The sequence below is a fragment of the Alligator mississippiensis genome, chromosome 2 (genome assembly GCF_030867095.1).
Source record: "Alligator mississippiensis isolate rAllMis1 chromosome 2, rAllMis1, whole genome shotgun sequence".
In the NCBI taxonomy this organism is placed as follows: Eukaryota; Metazoa; Chordata; order Crocodylia; family Alligatoridae; genus Alligator; species Alligator mississippiensis.
This window is the reverse complement of record NC_081825.1, coordinates 273597410-273612440: the sequence shown is the minus strand read 5'-3', so window position 1 is coordinate 273612440 and position 15031 is coordinate 273597410. Positions and strand designations below refer to the sequence as shown.

At 43.8% G+C, this 15031-nt stretch overlaps 1 protein-coding gene across 1 annotated transcript in view; it reads left to right on the top strand.

The window, feature by feature from the left end:
* NRDE2 (NRDE-2, necessary for RNA interference, domain containing) overlaps positions 1-15031 on the top strand; it is a 47598-nt gene that overhangs the window by 10619 nt on the left and 21948 nt on the right. Inside the window, exons 2-4 of the mRNA XM_006270381.4 lie at positions 3670-3778; positions 7167-7394; positions 10449-10601. Coding sequence (XP_006270443.1) covers positions 3670-3778; positions 7167-7394; positions 10449-10601 — 490 coding nt within the window. The remainder of the gene's footprint in view (positions 1-3669; positions 3779-7166; positions 7395-10448; positions 10602-15031) is intronic.

Here is a 15031-nt window from a genome sequence, read left to right as displayed (position 1 = left end):
TTGGTGTTGGTGAGTCCATGTTCTGCATATTTGGTCATGAGGAAGATGCTATTGGAATTGACTTTTCCCACTTCTTCCTTACAATGATTCTGTTCCAGAGGCTCAAGACTCTTCTGACTCTGGTGTTGAAATTGACAAGGAGAATAAATCTGTGTCACTCCAGAACATCAGAAAGGACTTGGTCAAGGTTAGTGTAGAATTCCTCCTTGGTTTCATCAGCGGCATCAAGAGTTGGGGCATACACACTGATGACAGTGGCATATTGGCTCTGTAGCAGGACTGAGTCCAAGGGCCAGCCACAGTGCTCCTTGGTGGCCTCATGGATCCTACTCTGCTTGCTTTAGGGTGCCCTCCCTTCCAGCTGGTGGGCCTGACCTTGGTGTGCAGGGCAGGCGGGTCTCGGGCCTAATCTGCGCAGGTGGGTGGGGGAGAGGGGAGGTGAGGGTGGCCCTGGCTGCCAAGATGGGGGCGGGGAGTATCATAGGCCTGAGCTGTTTGTGGAGGCTTGGTAATTTGGCTGTGGGGAAGCGTAGCAGTATTAATTGCCACTGCTTCCTGCCGCCAAATATCTTGACCTGTGGGGAACCCCATGGGCCAGGTGCCTTGGCTTTCTGGGTCAGATTTAGCATGCGTGCCAGAGGTTGGGCACCCTGCCCTAGTGCATGGTAGCCCAAGTCCAAACTTGCTTAGAAGCACTCCAGTCTCAGCATGTATGTACCTGATTGATGCCAGAGCTGTGTTGTGATCCTGAATGTATCTGAAGTGGTCTCTTTGGAGCAGCTCTGTCTCAGGTGTTCTCAGAGGACACTCCATTCACATTTGAGAGCAATAAATTCAATGCAGAGCAGCAGCTGTATTCCCAGAACTCAAAAGCGGCCAGAGAAAGGCAGTCAGTGAGCTTCTGCATAATATCTTAATGCTTAGAGCACTTTCTAGGAAGTGGGAGTTTGGGCTTTAGGGAAGTGACAGAGAGGAGAGGTAAGAAAGAAAAGTGTATTTTGAAAGAGAGATGTGGCTCAGCACAGTGAGTATGAGTCTATTTAAAGATCACTAAATCTTAAAGGGTCAGCATAACAATGCACAAAGATAAGTATGACAAAAAGAGCAGCAAGGTGAAGAGGATTAAAAAGAGGATGAGGAGCAAGAAAACTACATTTCTAAGGAAGGAAACAGAGAGGATATTTGTTATTAATTTGATTCCTTGTACTGGTATTTTGGTTCATTAGAAGGGTTTTATTATTTTGCTCTTGTATGTGTATTCAGCACAACAACAGTAATGAGTCTGGGATAAATTTTGTGACTATAAACTATTTTCCTGATGATTGTGAAAGCAGTTCAGATACTTTCTATAGTGTTGTTCCCCATTTTATATTGTTGTGAATGTTTATGAAAAATTCATAGATTGTAAAGTGGGAAGGGACCACAAAGGATCATCGTGTCTGACCAAAAAGGATCTTTGTTCCTGAATGGTTTGTTTGGAAAATAAATAAAAGCACAAAAATCCTCTCTCAGGGCACAGACCGAGATTACAAATGAGATTTAGTTGAATATTTTTGAAAACAAAGAATTTGTGTTCATCGAGAGATCTCCAGAAATAAAGTACCTAGAAAGAATTCCCCTTATTTTCACAGCCTATAACCAACCAGAAAATGGGACTTTAGACAAAAGTTGTATTTATCTAGAAAATGTAAAATGTTATGTACGTCTCAGTGTATCAGGATTAACTGCAGGTGGCCTTGCTTTCATTTTATACAGGAATAGTGGTATTCGTAGTTGCCAGAAGACTGGAAGTGTAGGCTTTGGGCTTCAAAACCTGGTTGTGGTCTGTGGCCTAATAGGTTGTTTAAACTTTCTGACTGTCCTTGTCTGTAAAAATGGGTTTGAAAACACCTTTGTTACTAGTAGTGTTGTAAGATGTAGTAAGTTAATGGGTTTGAGGTATTTAGAGGTCTTTAAATTGGAATAAATACAGAGCTTCATTTATTTAGTGATTGACAGTATGACTCAGAATTTTATCAATAATAAAATAATTTCTCTGTGGGAATTATACTAAGACTGTGCTGTATTGAAATATTGCCTAGGGAATGCTATTTTGTAGTACTAGCATTTATCTATGGTAACGTAGGGTGCTTGTACGCGTGATGAAAATTGACTGACTGTTTTTGCAGTTTAGCTGCATCACTCTGTACATATGTGGGAGTTTTTTACAATTTAAATGACTTTGCTACGTTGCAAACTAAACCGCATCTGCATGTAGTGTAGTTTGCAACGTAGCTACTTGCAACGTTGCAGCATTTGACAGCCCTCCCCCCTGCCACAGGAGAGGCGGGCTGAAGGCAGAAGCGGTGAGGGGCCCAGTTCTTTTTTTATTCACGGAGCCTGCCCGTCTCTCTCATGGCCAGGAGGTGAGCTGCTGGTAGGCCGAGCGCCCCCTGAGCTGCTGAGGGCCCCAGTCCTTCCTTCCACGGTGACAGCGCTTCTTGGGGCCACCTGGACGGGCTGCTAGCAGGCGCGTGCTGCCTCAGCTTGGGCTCAGGGAACAGTTGGATTGGGTGCTGCCTGCAAGCTGGGGCAACATATGCCTGCTAGCTACCTGCCTGAGTGGCCCCTGGGGGCATCACTGCCATGGAGGGAAGTTCCGGGGCCCCCGCAACTCGGGGCCTGCCAGCAGCTAGCCGTCTGGCCACGGGAGAGGCAGTCAAGCTCTGACAGGGAGGAAAAAAAGATCAGGCCCCTTGCCACGCCACCCCTCCCCAGCAGAGCCTGCCTGCGTGAGCTGCCACTGGGCTGCACAGCCTCTGAGCTGCAGGAGGTCCTGGACCTTCCCTCTGCAGCAGCACCCCACCGCGGCTGCCCAGTTTGCAGGCAGCACCCGCCAGATTCAACTCTTTCAATAGCCCGTGTGGACAGCAGAGCCCAGTGGGCTTCTGGCATGCAGGCTCGGGGAGGAGTTGGATCCAGCGGGTGCAGCCTGCAAGCTGGGGCAGCACCTGCGCAGATAGCACCATGCCCAGGTGGCCTCAGGGGGTGCTGCTGCTGCGGAGGGAAGGACCGGGGCCCCCTGTGGCTCAGGGGCCACTTGGCCCACCAGCAGCTCACCCGCCGGCTCAGGGAGAAGCGAGCAGGCTCCGTAGGGAGAAAGAAAAAGGATTAGGCCCCTCACTGTAACAGTGGTGATGGAAGCCCCTAAATTGAAACGATGGGTTTTTAATCATCGCGATTAAAAACCCACCTTTTTAATTTAGGGGGCTAAACCCCCATCACATATAAGTGGCCAAACATATTTAATGTGAAGACATCTGTATAAATTTTTGGGGTCATTAAATCCTAAAATCCAGTAGCTCTGACATTCAGCCTCTGAAGCACTGCTACTATATATGAAATTTTGTATTTTTCAGTTTATACTTTTTAATACTGTTTTATAGTATTTTACTTAACTCCTAGATTGATGTCATGGGAGAATTCCAGCTCCTAAATATTTTACAATGTGTTAAAATGTAGTGCTCTGCTAAATGAAAATTTCATTGACTGCTTTTCGGTTTGCCTCACTATTATAAGTGACTTAGTGACATTTTCTGTGAACTGGGCTGTCTGATGACTACATGAATCCCTGGCTTGAAAAAGCCCAGTGAGCTAATTTTTATTTATCACATTTTTCTTTACCTGCAGAATTGAACTGGCTTAGTAATCCAAGCTTCTCTACAGAAGATGCACTTAAACTGCATCAGCGCTCTATAGAGGATACAAATTTAACTCCAGAGAGATCGCCACTCATAAGGTAACATGTTCCTTGGCCATTTTCTTACGTCCTGCTTATCTTTTGCTACAAGTGTGACCGAAACCAGGCAGTTTCAGTGTCACTTTTCACTTGACATTTTTCTATTTATAGAGGGCCTGAGCAGAGTTGCTTATAATATTTGATAATTTATTATCATTTAAAATCATTCTTTTGTAACTTTCCCTTATTTTTTTTCTCCATTGCTTCATTTTAATCACTCCTGCTTTGGGCAGGGGAAGGGAACTTGGTAATCTTTGATTCTTCATTAACTTTCGATGGTCTTGTGCAATGCTTGAAAGACTGTTACCTCTCAAATCTTTGTGATTTTTTTCCCCCCCTTTTTTTAAGAGAGCTAGTTTTTCAAATAGCTACTTCCCCTGTTACAGTATAATATAGATAAGGATAAAAACGACAATGTGTGGAGATGTGAATTAATGAATGATTGATTGCCTCTGTGAAGTTGTGCATCTGCAGTGCATTGCTATAGATCATTTAATGGTTGATTACATTATTTTATTAAAATGAAGTTCATAACATTGGTTTTGTTGATTTTAATCTTATTACCTGAGAGATGCAATGCTGAACATACTTATTTAAATCTCAGCTATACTGTAGCCCCCAATAAAAATGTTTGTCCAGTTGGAGCTGCAGAGTTTTTGACCTCACTCGCGTCCAATTCGGTACAAGGGTCGTATGTTTGATTACTTATATTAATGACAGAAAATGTGTTCCTTAATTCATTTGAAGACATCTCTTTATTTGCCAAGTCATTTGCAGCATTCAATGTGTGCAGCAAAAAATGATATATGTATCATCATTATACATATGATTTTAAAAATTGCTGTTGCATTTTATATATATATATATATATATATATATATATATATATATATATTCTCACTATATGTTATATATTATCCTTTTCAGTTCCTTATAGATTTATCATGTGATAAAGCAAAGGAATTCTAATTTTTTTTGCCTACGATATAGTTTTATTTAAAATGTTATATTTTATATTAAACTGCTAAGGTGAAAGCACAACAAGGAATTTATTATCTTCTAGTTCATTAGTAGGGTGTTTTCCCAGTTTACTGTTGTGGATTTATTTTTTTACCTCTGCTCTTCCCCCCTCCCCCCCCCAATAGTAATCTATAAATACATTTTAAAGGTTGCTTTTTTTTTTTTTTTCCATTTATTTATTTTTGGCACCCTTCTAATAAAGGGTGAAGTAGGTTCAGTACTTTTTTGCTGCGGAAGCATTACTTTTATTTAGTTAGTTTATCTTGGAAATATGAAAAAATATCAAATATGGTACTTCATGTGTTTACTGAAAGATTTCTTGGAAATCTCAGAATTATCAATGAGAAGGGGAGGATGGTGCATTTTTTATACAGGTATTCAGTCTTCCAGTTGTTTGTTAGGCTTTAGAGTCAAGTGTTAAGAACTATTATAGATGGGGTGCACTGATAGAGATTTTTGGGGCTGATACCAATAGTCAATTTTTAAGGAGGCATATTGGCCAGTACTGATCTGATTTCCAATACGCAGCTCTTCAGCTTGAAGAGCTGCATCCAGCTGGTAAGTCTCGTGTGGTGGAAGTGGGGGGGCGCAGATCAAGGCCCCTACGGTGAAGGAGGAAATGGAGCTGGGACCGGAGCATGGAGGGGTGTGGGACAGAGCTGCAAGTGGCTCATCCAGGAAAGGGCAGTGTGCGACCCCTGGATCTGCATAGCTCAGGGTGGGCTACAGCTGCTGGCTGGGACCAGGGCAGGTGTGGGACAGAGGCGTGGCTCATCGGGGGGAGGGGGGGAGGAAGTGAGAGGTGGGCTCTCACCACTGCACGCGGCTTGTCCAGTGATCGTTTGGTGGCTCCCACTGCTCGTTTGGGAGGACATATGCGGGGGGGGGGGGGGCTTGTGCCCCCAGATCAGCCCTTCCCGAGCCTGCACCTCACCCCACACAGATCCAGGGGCACATGTTCCCCCTCCCCAGTGTGCCCTCCTGGAGCGATGGCGGGAGATGAGCACTGGACGAGCTGCGTGCAGCAGCAGAAGCCTCCCCCCTGACAAGCCGTGCCTCAGTCCCGCGCCGGCCCCGGCTGGGCAGCCCTTGTCCCAGCCTGAGCCCCACCCCCTCCTTCACCACAGGGAGTGTTGATCTGCCCCGCCTTCCCTTCCTCTTCCACCACACCAGACTCCTCACTGCCTATGTGCTGCTCTGCGGCTGCGCACATGCATGGGCACTTACTGGACAAATTATCAGCTGCATCGGGCTGACTTCCAGTACAAAAAATTTTCTTTGTATCGGTGCTGATTTGATATCAGACTGGTGTATCGGTGCCCCTCTAATTATAGACCTTTTTGTCATCAGTAACTAACTACCTTAACTTTGCATGTGCTTGGTTTCAGTTGCTTACCATACCATACATAGTTCTCTAGATACCATATGTCACTGTCTTTACTTGTATATCACGTGCAGCATCCCCCCCAAAATTGGGGTGCGTAGCTTTAAGTGAGGAGATTGATTTTTTTTTTTTTTTTTCTATGCTGGAGTAGAAGCAAGAAGATACTGGTAACATGACTGCCATTTCTCCTTGGGGTAGCAAGCAGCAGTGGAGTCTAGTGTTAACCCTTTCATGAGGCAGTAGGTTTTGGCTGAAGAGCATCTGAGCTTGCATGCAGTCTATAGTATCTTGATGAGGCTTGTAGAAGCAATGCTTCATTATTTAGTGGAACTTGTATAAAGAACTATTTACAGTAGGGAACTAACAGTCTTGCTACTGTACTTGCAAGGGCCTGGGGCCTTGCCTTGTTGATGTCCTGCCACATCAGGAGTTCCTGCTGCCTCACTCGTACTGTCTTCCTAGACGCTCTTTGTTCCCAGGAAAATGTACTCTGTCACACAGTCAACCATGACTCTTTAAAACTTGTTTTTATACGTTCTTGTTTCCAAAAAAAAGGTGGTGTGTGTCATATTTGGGAGCATGTAGTATGTGAGAAAATACAGTATTATGGAGTGAGCAGTTAAGGAATTTCTAATCTGAAAGAGCAGATTATTTTTTAAAAAGTAGAAAAATCAACGTATCTTCTTTTACTTTAGTGATAATAATGGAAAGAGCTGTATCACTTTGATAGGCAAGAAAAATACAGTTTGCTGTGAGCAAGTAGAACTTTGTAAGACTGGTTTCAAGAAATAGAAGAAGCTAAAAATTAAAGATTGTTTGTTATTCTTACTCATTTATTTCATTTTTATTGCACACATTTATACCATTTGCTTATCCCCCATTCACACTCTAATGTTGAGGAGGTGGAAAGCTCATTATGAACTTTCTCGCTGATGAGACACTGTTAGATTTCTATTGCCTAAATATTTATTTATTTCCAAGCAGGAGTGTTTCAAGATCAGAGCTATTAGGAGGAAGTGATACAAATGAAGGTCTGAAAAAAACTACTAGGAAGAAAAAAGAGAAAAAGAAAAAGCATCATCATCACAAGAAAGTAAAAAAGAAAACCAGAGAAGAATCAAGTTATAGTGAGTCGGAATCAGATGCTGAATATGGGAAGGACAAACCTGTAGGAAGTGACAGAAACTGTGAAAGAGAAGCATCATCATTGAAGTACATACATTTTATTTAACAATAGATGCAAATTAGTTGTGTTCATGTAGCTGTTACTTATTTATACTTGTTGGACTGCTACCTGTGGGTCTCTCTTTTTCTCCCCTAACTTTTGTTAAGGTTTTCATCTTTACTGTCTTTACTGATCTGCTCATGCTTTTTCAGTTTGTCACTTTTGAAAAAAACACCTAGGGCTATTTTATGACACCTTTTTTAGAGCTGAACAAAATACCAGAGCAAAATAAATGTAGCCTTTAAAAAATCTTTATATGCTTACTTAGAAATATTATAAATCTTTTCTTTTGTAAATCCTTGAATAATCTGTTGTGTATTAAATGTTGTTCCTATACACTGCAAAAAATTCAGGACATTGAATAATCCAGCAAAACAAGTTTTTCTGTAGTTAAAATGCTCTATTATGATGTCTGTTGTTGTTTTTCCCCTTCAGAAATCAGCATTCATTTTGAGACATACTGATATTTGTATTAACATTTTTACTTTTAGACCCAGTCTCCATCTATTAGTTATACAGTCTGTTTTATACACTTTTTTTATATACCTGAACTGAGATTTTGAATGGCATATGTTTTGTTACATAATCTTGTTCGCCACAGGCAGTGGCTCCAAAATACCCAGAAATGGATAGAAAAATCACTGTGTATGCATCAAGAAGTTTGACTGTGACTTCAAATAATCATTATGGTGAAACAGATAAAAATAATTTGTATCAGCATTTTGGAAATTCTAGCTTTAAAACTTTGCCCTTGGATCTATTTCAGGTGTCCAGATAAAATGATTGTAGCTTTTTATGGGGTATTTGTGTTCCCCTTCTTGTCCTCACAGGTTGTTTCTATTTAAGCATGATTGAATTCTCAGGCAGATACTTACAAAGTATATCTTCAAGTGTCTTTGTAAGGTTCCCTCTGGAAAGTTGAGGCGCTTGTGCAAAATTACTCCCATTCAGCATTTCCATCTGAAACACAGCCCATGAGACTTCTTGAGTACGTTATACTTGGGTACATATGTTTGAGAACTTCAGAGATCTGAAACTCCTTTTTTGAGATTCATAATGGTAATATAAATTAGAATTCACCACATTCCACAGCTCTGAGAGATGACTAGCTAGCTCTTAAAGTCGCTTACATGACTAATCTATAACTTTCTGCAATACACTTTAATAAAATGTAAAGTGCATTGCTACCTTTGTCATAAAACAGCGCAATCCACCAACACATTTTCCTCTGTAAATGAACTGAAACTTCCTAAATTGGAAAAAAGCTGAAACAGTTTTTCTTCTGTAGATTTTTTCAATGCATTAAGTTCTGTTGAACACCTTCCATGATCCAGAAAGTTCTTTTTGGAAACGTAGTAAATGACGAGCGCTCGTGGTGCTCGGGCCAGGTGCCAGATGATTGGAAGATAGCCAATGTGGTCACCATCTTTAAAAAAGGGAGGAGGGAGGACCCGGGCAACTATAGGCCTGTCAGTCTTACCTCAATCCTGGGGAACCTCTTTGTAAAGATCATCAAGGAGCACATCTGTGATGGGCCGGCATTGGGGATGATGCTGAGGGGCAACAGGCACGGTTTCATTAGGGGCAGGTCGTGTCAGACCAACCTGATTGCCTTTTACTATCGGGTCACAAAAGCATTGGATGCAGGTGTCGCCGTGGATGTAGTCTTTCTTGACTTCAGCAAGGCCTTTGACACTGTCTCCCACCCCATCCTCGTTAAAAAACTAGGCAACTGTGGCATCAATGCCTACATGGTCAGATGGATTGCTGATTGGCTGAAGGGTCATACTCAGAGGGTGGTGGTGGACGGGTCATATTTGACCTGGGGGGAAGTGGGCAGCGGAGTCCTGCAGGGCTTCGGTCCTTGGGCCCACACTGTTCAATTTTTTTATCAGCAATTTGGACGACGGGGTGAAAAGCAACCTGTTTAAATTTGATGATGATATCAAAATTTGGGGTGAGGTGGGCACGTTAGCAGGGAGGGAAAGACTGCAGCAAGACCTGGCTAGGTTGCAGGGGTGGGCTAACAAAAACAGGATGCGTTTCAATACTGACAAGTGCAGGGTGCTGCACTTGGGCAGTAGTAACCGGCAACACGCTTATAAGATGGGAAACTCCCTTCTTGAGAGCACGGAGGCAGAAGGGGATCTTGGAGTCACGATTGACTCCAGGATGAACATGGCCCGACAATGCGAGGTCACGGTCGGCAGGGCTAACCAGACCTTATCGTGCATCCACAGGTGCATCTCAGGTAGGGCCAAGTAGGTGATCCTCCCCCTCTACGTGACACTGGTCAGGCCACAGCTGGAGTACTGTGTCCAGTTCTGGGCACCCTACTTCAAGATGGATGTGGACAACATTGAGAGGGTCCAGAGGAGGGCCCGCCCGCATGATCCGGGGACAGCAGGGCAGACCCTACAATGAGAGGCTGCGGGACCTGAACCTGTTCAGCCTTCACAAGAGAAGGCTGAGGGGGGACCTGGTGACTGTCTATAAACTGACTAGGGGGGGACCAGAAGGGTTTGGGGGAGACCTTGTTTCCCCTAGCGCCCCCCGGGATAACAAGAAATAACAGCCACAAGTTGTTGGAGAGTAGGTTTAGATTAGACCGTCGTAAGACCTACTTCACAGTTAGGGCGGCTAGGATCTGGAACCGACTTCCTAGGGAAGTGGTGCTGGCTCCTACTCTGGGGGTCTTTAAGAAGCGGCTTGATGCCTACCTGACTGGGGTCAACTGAGCCCAGTTTTCTTCCTGCCCAGGCAGGGGGTCAGACGTGAAGATCTACAAGGTCCCTTCCGACCCTATTTCTATGATTCTATGATTTTTCTTTTTAAATTCACTGTTTTAGTGGCTTCAGTGGTATATTTCCTGTAGCATTTTTGCATGCTCTTCCACACAAATATGACTTGTTATTATAATACATGTACCCTAGCCTTGAGCGTGTAACTTATTATGGGATGTAGAAGTACTACATTTCCAGCTTTTGTAAATGCTAAATGTGTAACACAAATATTTAAAAAATACATCTTCTCTTCTTCAGTCTAGAAGGCACAGCGTTATCAAATGTTCAAAACAGCCACTTCGTTTGGCTTGATGATATCCAGGCATTGACAGCAGAAACCTTCAGAATAGACAAGAAACAAGATCCTGCAAATTGGGAATACAAGTCGCTATATCGAGGGGACATAGCCAGGTACAATATGCCATTTTTTATTAATACTCACAGTATCTCTCAACACATGAATGTTGAGGTTATTAAAAGCTTAACACTAACATTTTTATTCCTCAAATGTGAAATCAGTCTGTTCAGACTTTTGTGATCCTATACAATCTTGTACGTTAAAACTCCATGTGTCACTTGGAAATGCCTTGTAAGACAAACAATGCCTGGAATAATCAGGATAAGGCCATATCATGATGTTTTGTGCATGGCCCCAATTTGCCGCACTTGGAGAAATGATATTTAACGGTAGCAGTGCAGTGTAGATGTGTACACAGGAGGCAAGGATCTTAAAGATTCTAGTCTGTCTTATGTCTCTTGTCTATTGTCATTTTTTGGGTCTTTAACTGCTCTCTATCTGCTTCTCCATGTTTAAAGTGGGGCTCATTCTTATACCATATGGATGATTTGAGATTTAATTGAATCATAGAGAAGTAGGGCTAGAAGGGACCTCCAGAGGTCCTCTAGTTGAGGGGTTCCCAACCTCCAGGCCGCAACCTGGTGCTGGACCACAAAGGGTTCGCTGCCGGTTTGCAGGAGGGCTGGCGGCCGGACTGGAAGTGACCGTGGACTGGCAAATTGCGGACTGGAAGTGACCAGCATGCTGTGGACCAGCAACCAACCCTTTTTTATACTGAGTATAAAAAGGGTTGGCTACCTGCCTGCTGGTCTGCTGGTCACTTCTGGTCCATGGCTTACTGGTCCTCAGCACAAAAAGGTTGGGAACCCCTGCTCTAGTTCAACCCCCTGCCTGAGGCAAATGTCCTTATCTAAACCATCCTATACAAATCCATTGTCTAAACTATTAGCAAAATTAGAGTTCACCCTGACACAACTGAAATTAATACCCTAATCTTCTGGGGGACTATAGCAGCCGATGTCCTGTTGCTTGGGAGAGCTAATTAAGAATGGCCATGCCCCCCACTACAGAGGAAGGCAAAATCCCCAACAGCCCATACCAATCTGACCATGAAGTAAAATCCCTTCACGACCCAAAATACAGTGTTGTCTGACCCTGAGCGGAAGGGCAAGACCCACTAGCTGGGAACCTCCAGTGGGAGCACTGGCCTACCCCAGTCAAAATCCCTAGCCTTGGCTGCAGCCAACTCCCAATGATCCTGAGGAAGGCTTTAAAAAATAAAAATAAACTCCTGAAATGTAGCAGTAGGAGGGGAAAAAAATTCCCTCCAATCCCCATGTGGCAACCAGTACAGCCCAGAAGCATGGGAAATACCCATAGTAGAATACAGGCATTGCTCCCCCTGGATCACATCCCTGACTGATGCCTGTCCAACCTCCTCTTGAATATCTCCAATGGTGGAGAGTCCATAACTTCCTTAGGCAGTCTATTCCACTGCCTCACTGTTCTAACAGAGCTTGTAAAGTGCTTTGACCTCCTTGAATGAGAGATTAGAAAAATGCAAATTATTAATAAGGAGAGACTGTACTTTTAATGGACTAATAACTAGCATATACTGTCCTAGTCATACAAGGTTCCATGTTTATACCAAACAAAGGTAAATTCTGTATCTAGCTTTCTTAGTCCTTGCTGGGACATCAGGACTGTCTATATCTGAGGGAAAACCATTTCCAGAAGGTGAAATACTCTAGTGTAGAGTCCACACTGAGTCTGTGTACCATTTGTACTCCCTTTGGTTCCTAAAGTTCTTGGGCAGAATAATTCATTTCCCATGCTGGGTTTTTTGTTTTCTGATGGGATTTATGGTAGCACCACATAGGTCTTTTTAAATCAAGAGCCAATGTGGTCCCCATCTTTAAAAAAGGGAGGAGGGAGGACCCGGGCAACTATAGGCCCATCAGTCTTACCTCAATCCTGTGGAAACTCTTTGAGAAGATCATCAAGGAGCACATCTGTGATGGTCCGGCATTGGGGATGATGCTCAAGGGCAACCAGCACGGTTTCGTTAGGGGCAGATCATGTCAGACCAACCTGATTGCCTTTTACGATCAGGTCACAAAAGCATTGGATGCAGGTGTCGCCGTGGATGTTGTCATTTTGGACTTCAGCAAGGCCTTTGACACTGTCTCCCACCCCATCTTCATTAAAAAACTAGGTGACTGTGGCATCGATGCCTACACGGTCAGATGGATTGCTAATTGGCTGAAGGGTTGTACTCGGAGGGTGGTGGTGGACGGGTCATATTTGACCTGGGGGGAAGTGGGCAGCAGAGTCCCCCAGGGCTCAGTCCTTGGGCCCGCACTGTTCAATTTCTTTATCAGCGATTTGGACAACGGGGTGAAAAGCAACCTGTTCAAATTTGATGATGATACCAAAATTTGGGGTGAGGTGGGCACGTTAGCAGGGAGGGAAAGACTGCAGCAAGACCTGGCTAGGTTGCAGGGGTGGGCTAACAAAAACAGGATGCGTTTCAGTACTGACAAGTGCAGGGTGCTGCACTTGGGCAGTAGTAACCGGCAGCATACGTATAAGATGGGAAACTCCCTTCTTGAGAGCACGGAGGCAGAAAGGGATCTTGGAGTTATCATTGATTCCAAGATGAACATGGGCCGACAATGCGAGGTCACGGTCAGCAGGGCTAACCGGATTATCGTGTATCCACAGGTCCATCTCAAGTAGGTCCAAGGAGGTGATCCTCCCCCTCTACGTGACACTGGTCAGGCCACAGCTGGAGTACTGTGTCCAGTTCTGGCACCCCACTTCAAGAGGGATGTGGACAACATTGAGAGGGTCCAGAGGAGGGCCACCTGCATGATCCGGGGACTGCAGGGCAGACCCTACAATCAGAGGTTATGGGACCTGAACCTGTTCAGCCTTCACAAGAGAAGGCTGAGGGGGGACCTGGTGACCGTCTATAAACTCACTAGGGGGGACCAGAAGGGTTTGGGGGAGACCTTGTTTCCTCTAGCGCCCCCCGGGGTAACAAGGAATAACGGCCACAAGTTGTTGGAGAGTAGGTTTAGATTAGACATCTGTAGGAACTACTTCACAGTTAGGGCGGCTAGGATCTGGAACCGACTTCCAAGGAAAGTGGTGCTGGCTGGTAGGAACCTTGGGGGTCTTCTAGAAGTTGCTTGATGCCTGCCTGGCTGGGGTCGTTTGAGCCCCGTTTCAGGGAGTCGGACCTGAAGATCTACAAGGTCCCTTTCGACCCTACTTCTATGATTCTATGGAGAGGCCAGATGACAATCCTTTGCCAGCTTTTTGCCAACTCAGTATGTTAGAATCTTATATCATCCATAATTCTAGACCTTTGACTCCATCTTGTGTTGCAAATCGTGGGTTATAGAGTGGGTTGGGGTGTTGCAATCTAAGATAATGTTTTAATTTGAGAATCCTTGGAATGCTCTTCTGTTGCTCAGTCTGCTGAACTTGAGTTTAAAATAAACACAATGAGAATTTTATGCCCTTCCCATTTTCATTTCATTTAAAATAATTTAGCTAGAGAAGAAACCAGCTTTTAAGGGAAGTATTATTGTAGGCACAGAAAAGGTCAGAACAAATTCTGGGCAGATGCTGAAATAGAATGCAATGCCTGACTCCTAGTCCAATGTTATTTAATACCTTAGAAACATTGCCTTTTTGTTCTTTGAAATGTATCTGTGATGCTTTGCATACAGAGCGGGGTAATGCATGTGTAATTTCTGCCATACTGCTCTGTTGCAAAAAATATTCCCGGTTCATCTAACACTTTCCCTCCATATTACATACCTGTATTGTTTTTTTCCCCCTGGGTATTTATGGTATGCTTTCCTGTGAATCTAATGTATATGGTCTTGTCTAGTGAACTTGCTTTTCAGTTTTGTGAAATTTTTACTGAGTGCCATAAAAGGGATGGAGGCCTAGACGTACAAAAGAATAGACTACTGATGTTTAATGTTTCTGTCTTAAAATAACCCAGTTTAAACCAGAAGTCTACATATGTAGTTGTATCTTGATTCTGTTGTCCCCAGATTACCTACTTGAGTAGAGTGGCTTCTCCCACTAAAAGGAGAAGAAAATAATTGATCTTTCACCGGGTGTATCTACACGTGTGCTTTAATGCGCAGTAGCCTATTTTAATGCGCATTAAAGCATCAACAAAAAAACTGCACTTCTGCTAATGTGCCTTTTTCTAGTACCTCACAATGGAGTGCACTTTTACATGTGCTCCAGGGATGCAGGGGTGGTGCTTTAACTAGAGCAACTATGAGAGCCACTCCAATAAAAATGCCATCACGTCTTGTGTGTCAGTGTCCCCATGCTTAAAAATGAAGGGAGCTCTTGAACTAAAGCTCATTCAATAAGTTCTAGTTCAAGCACCCCTGCTGCCACTTTTAAGTGTGGGGACACTGATATACAAGACGTAGGCTGCTGGAGCATTGGAGCAGAGTCGTGCTCATGTGTAGGCACTTGGAGGTACTAAATTTAACACGCATTACCA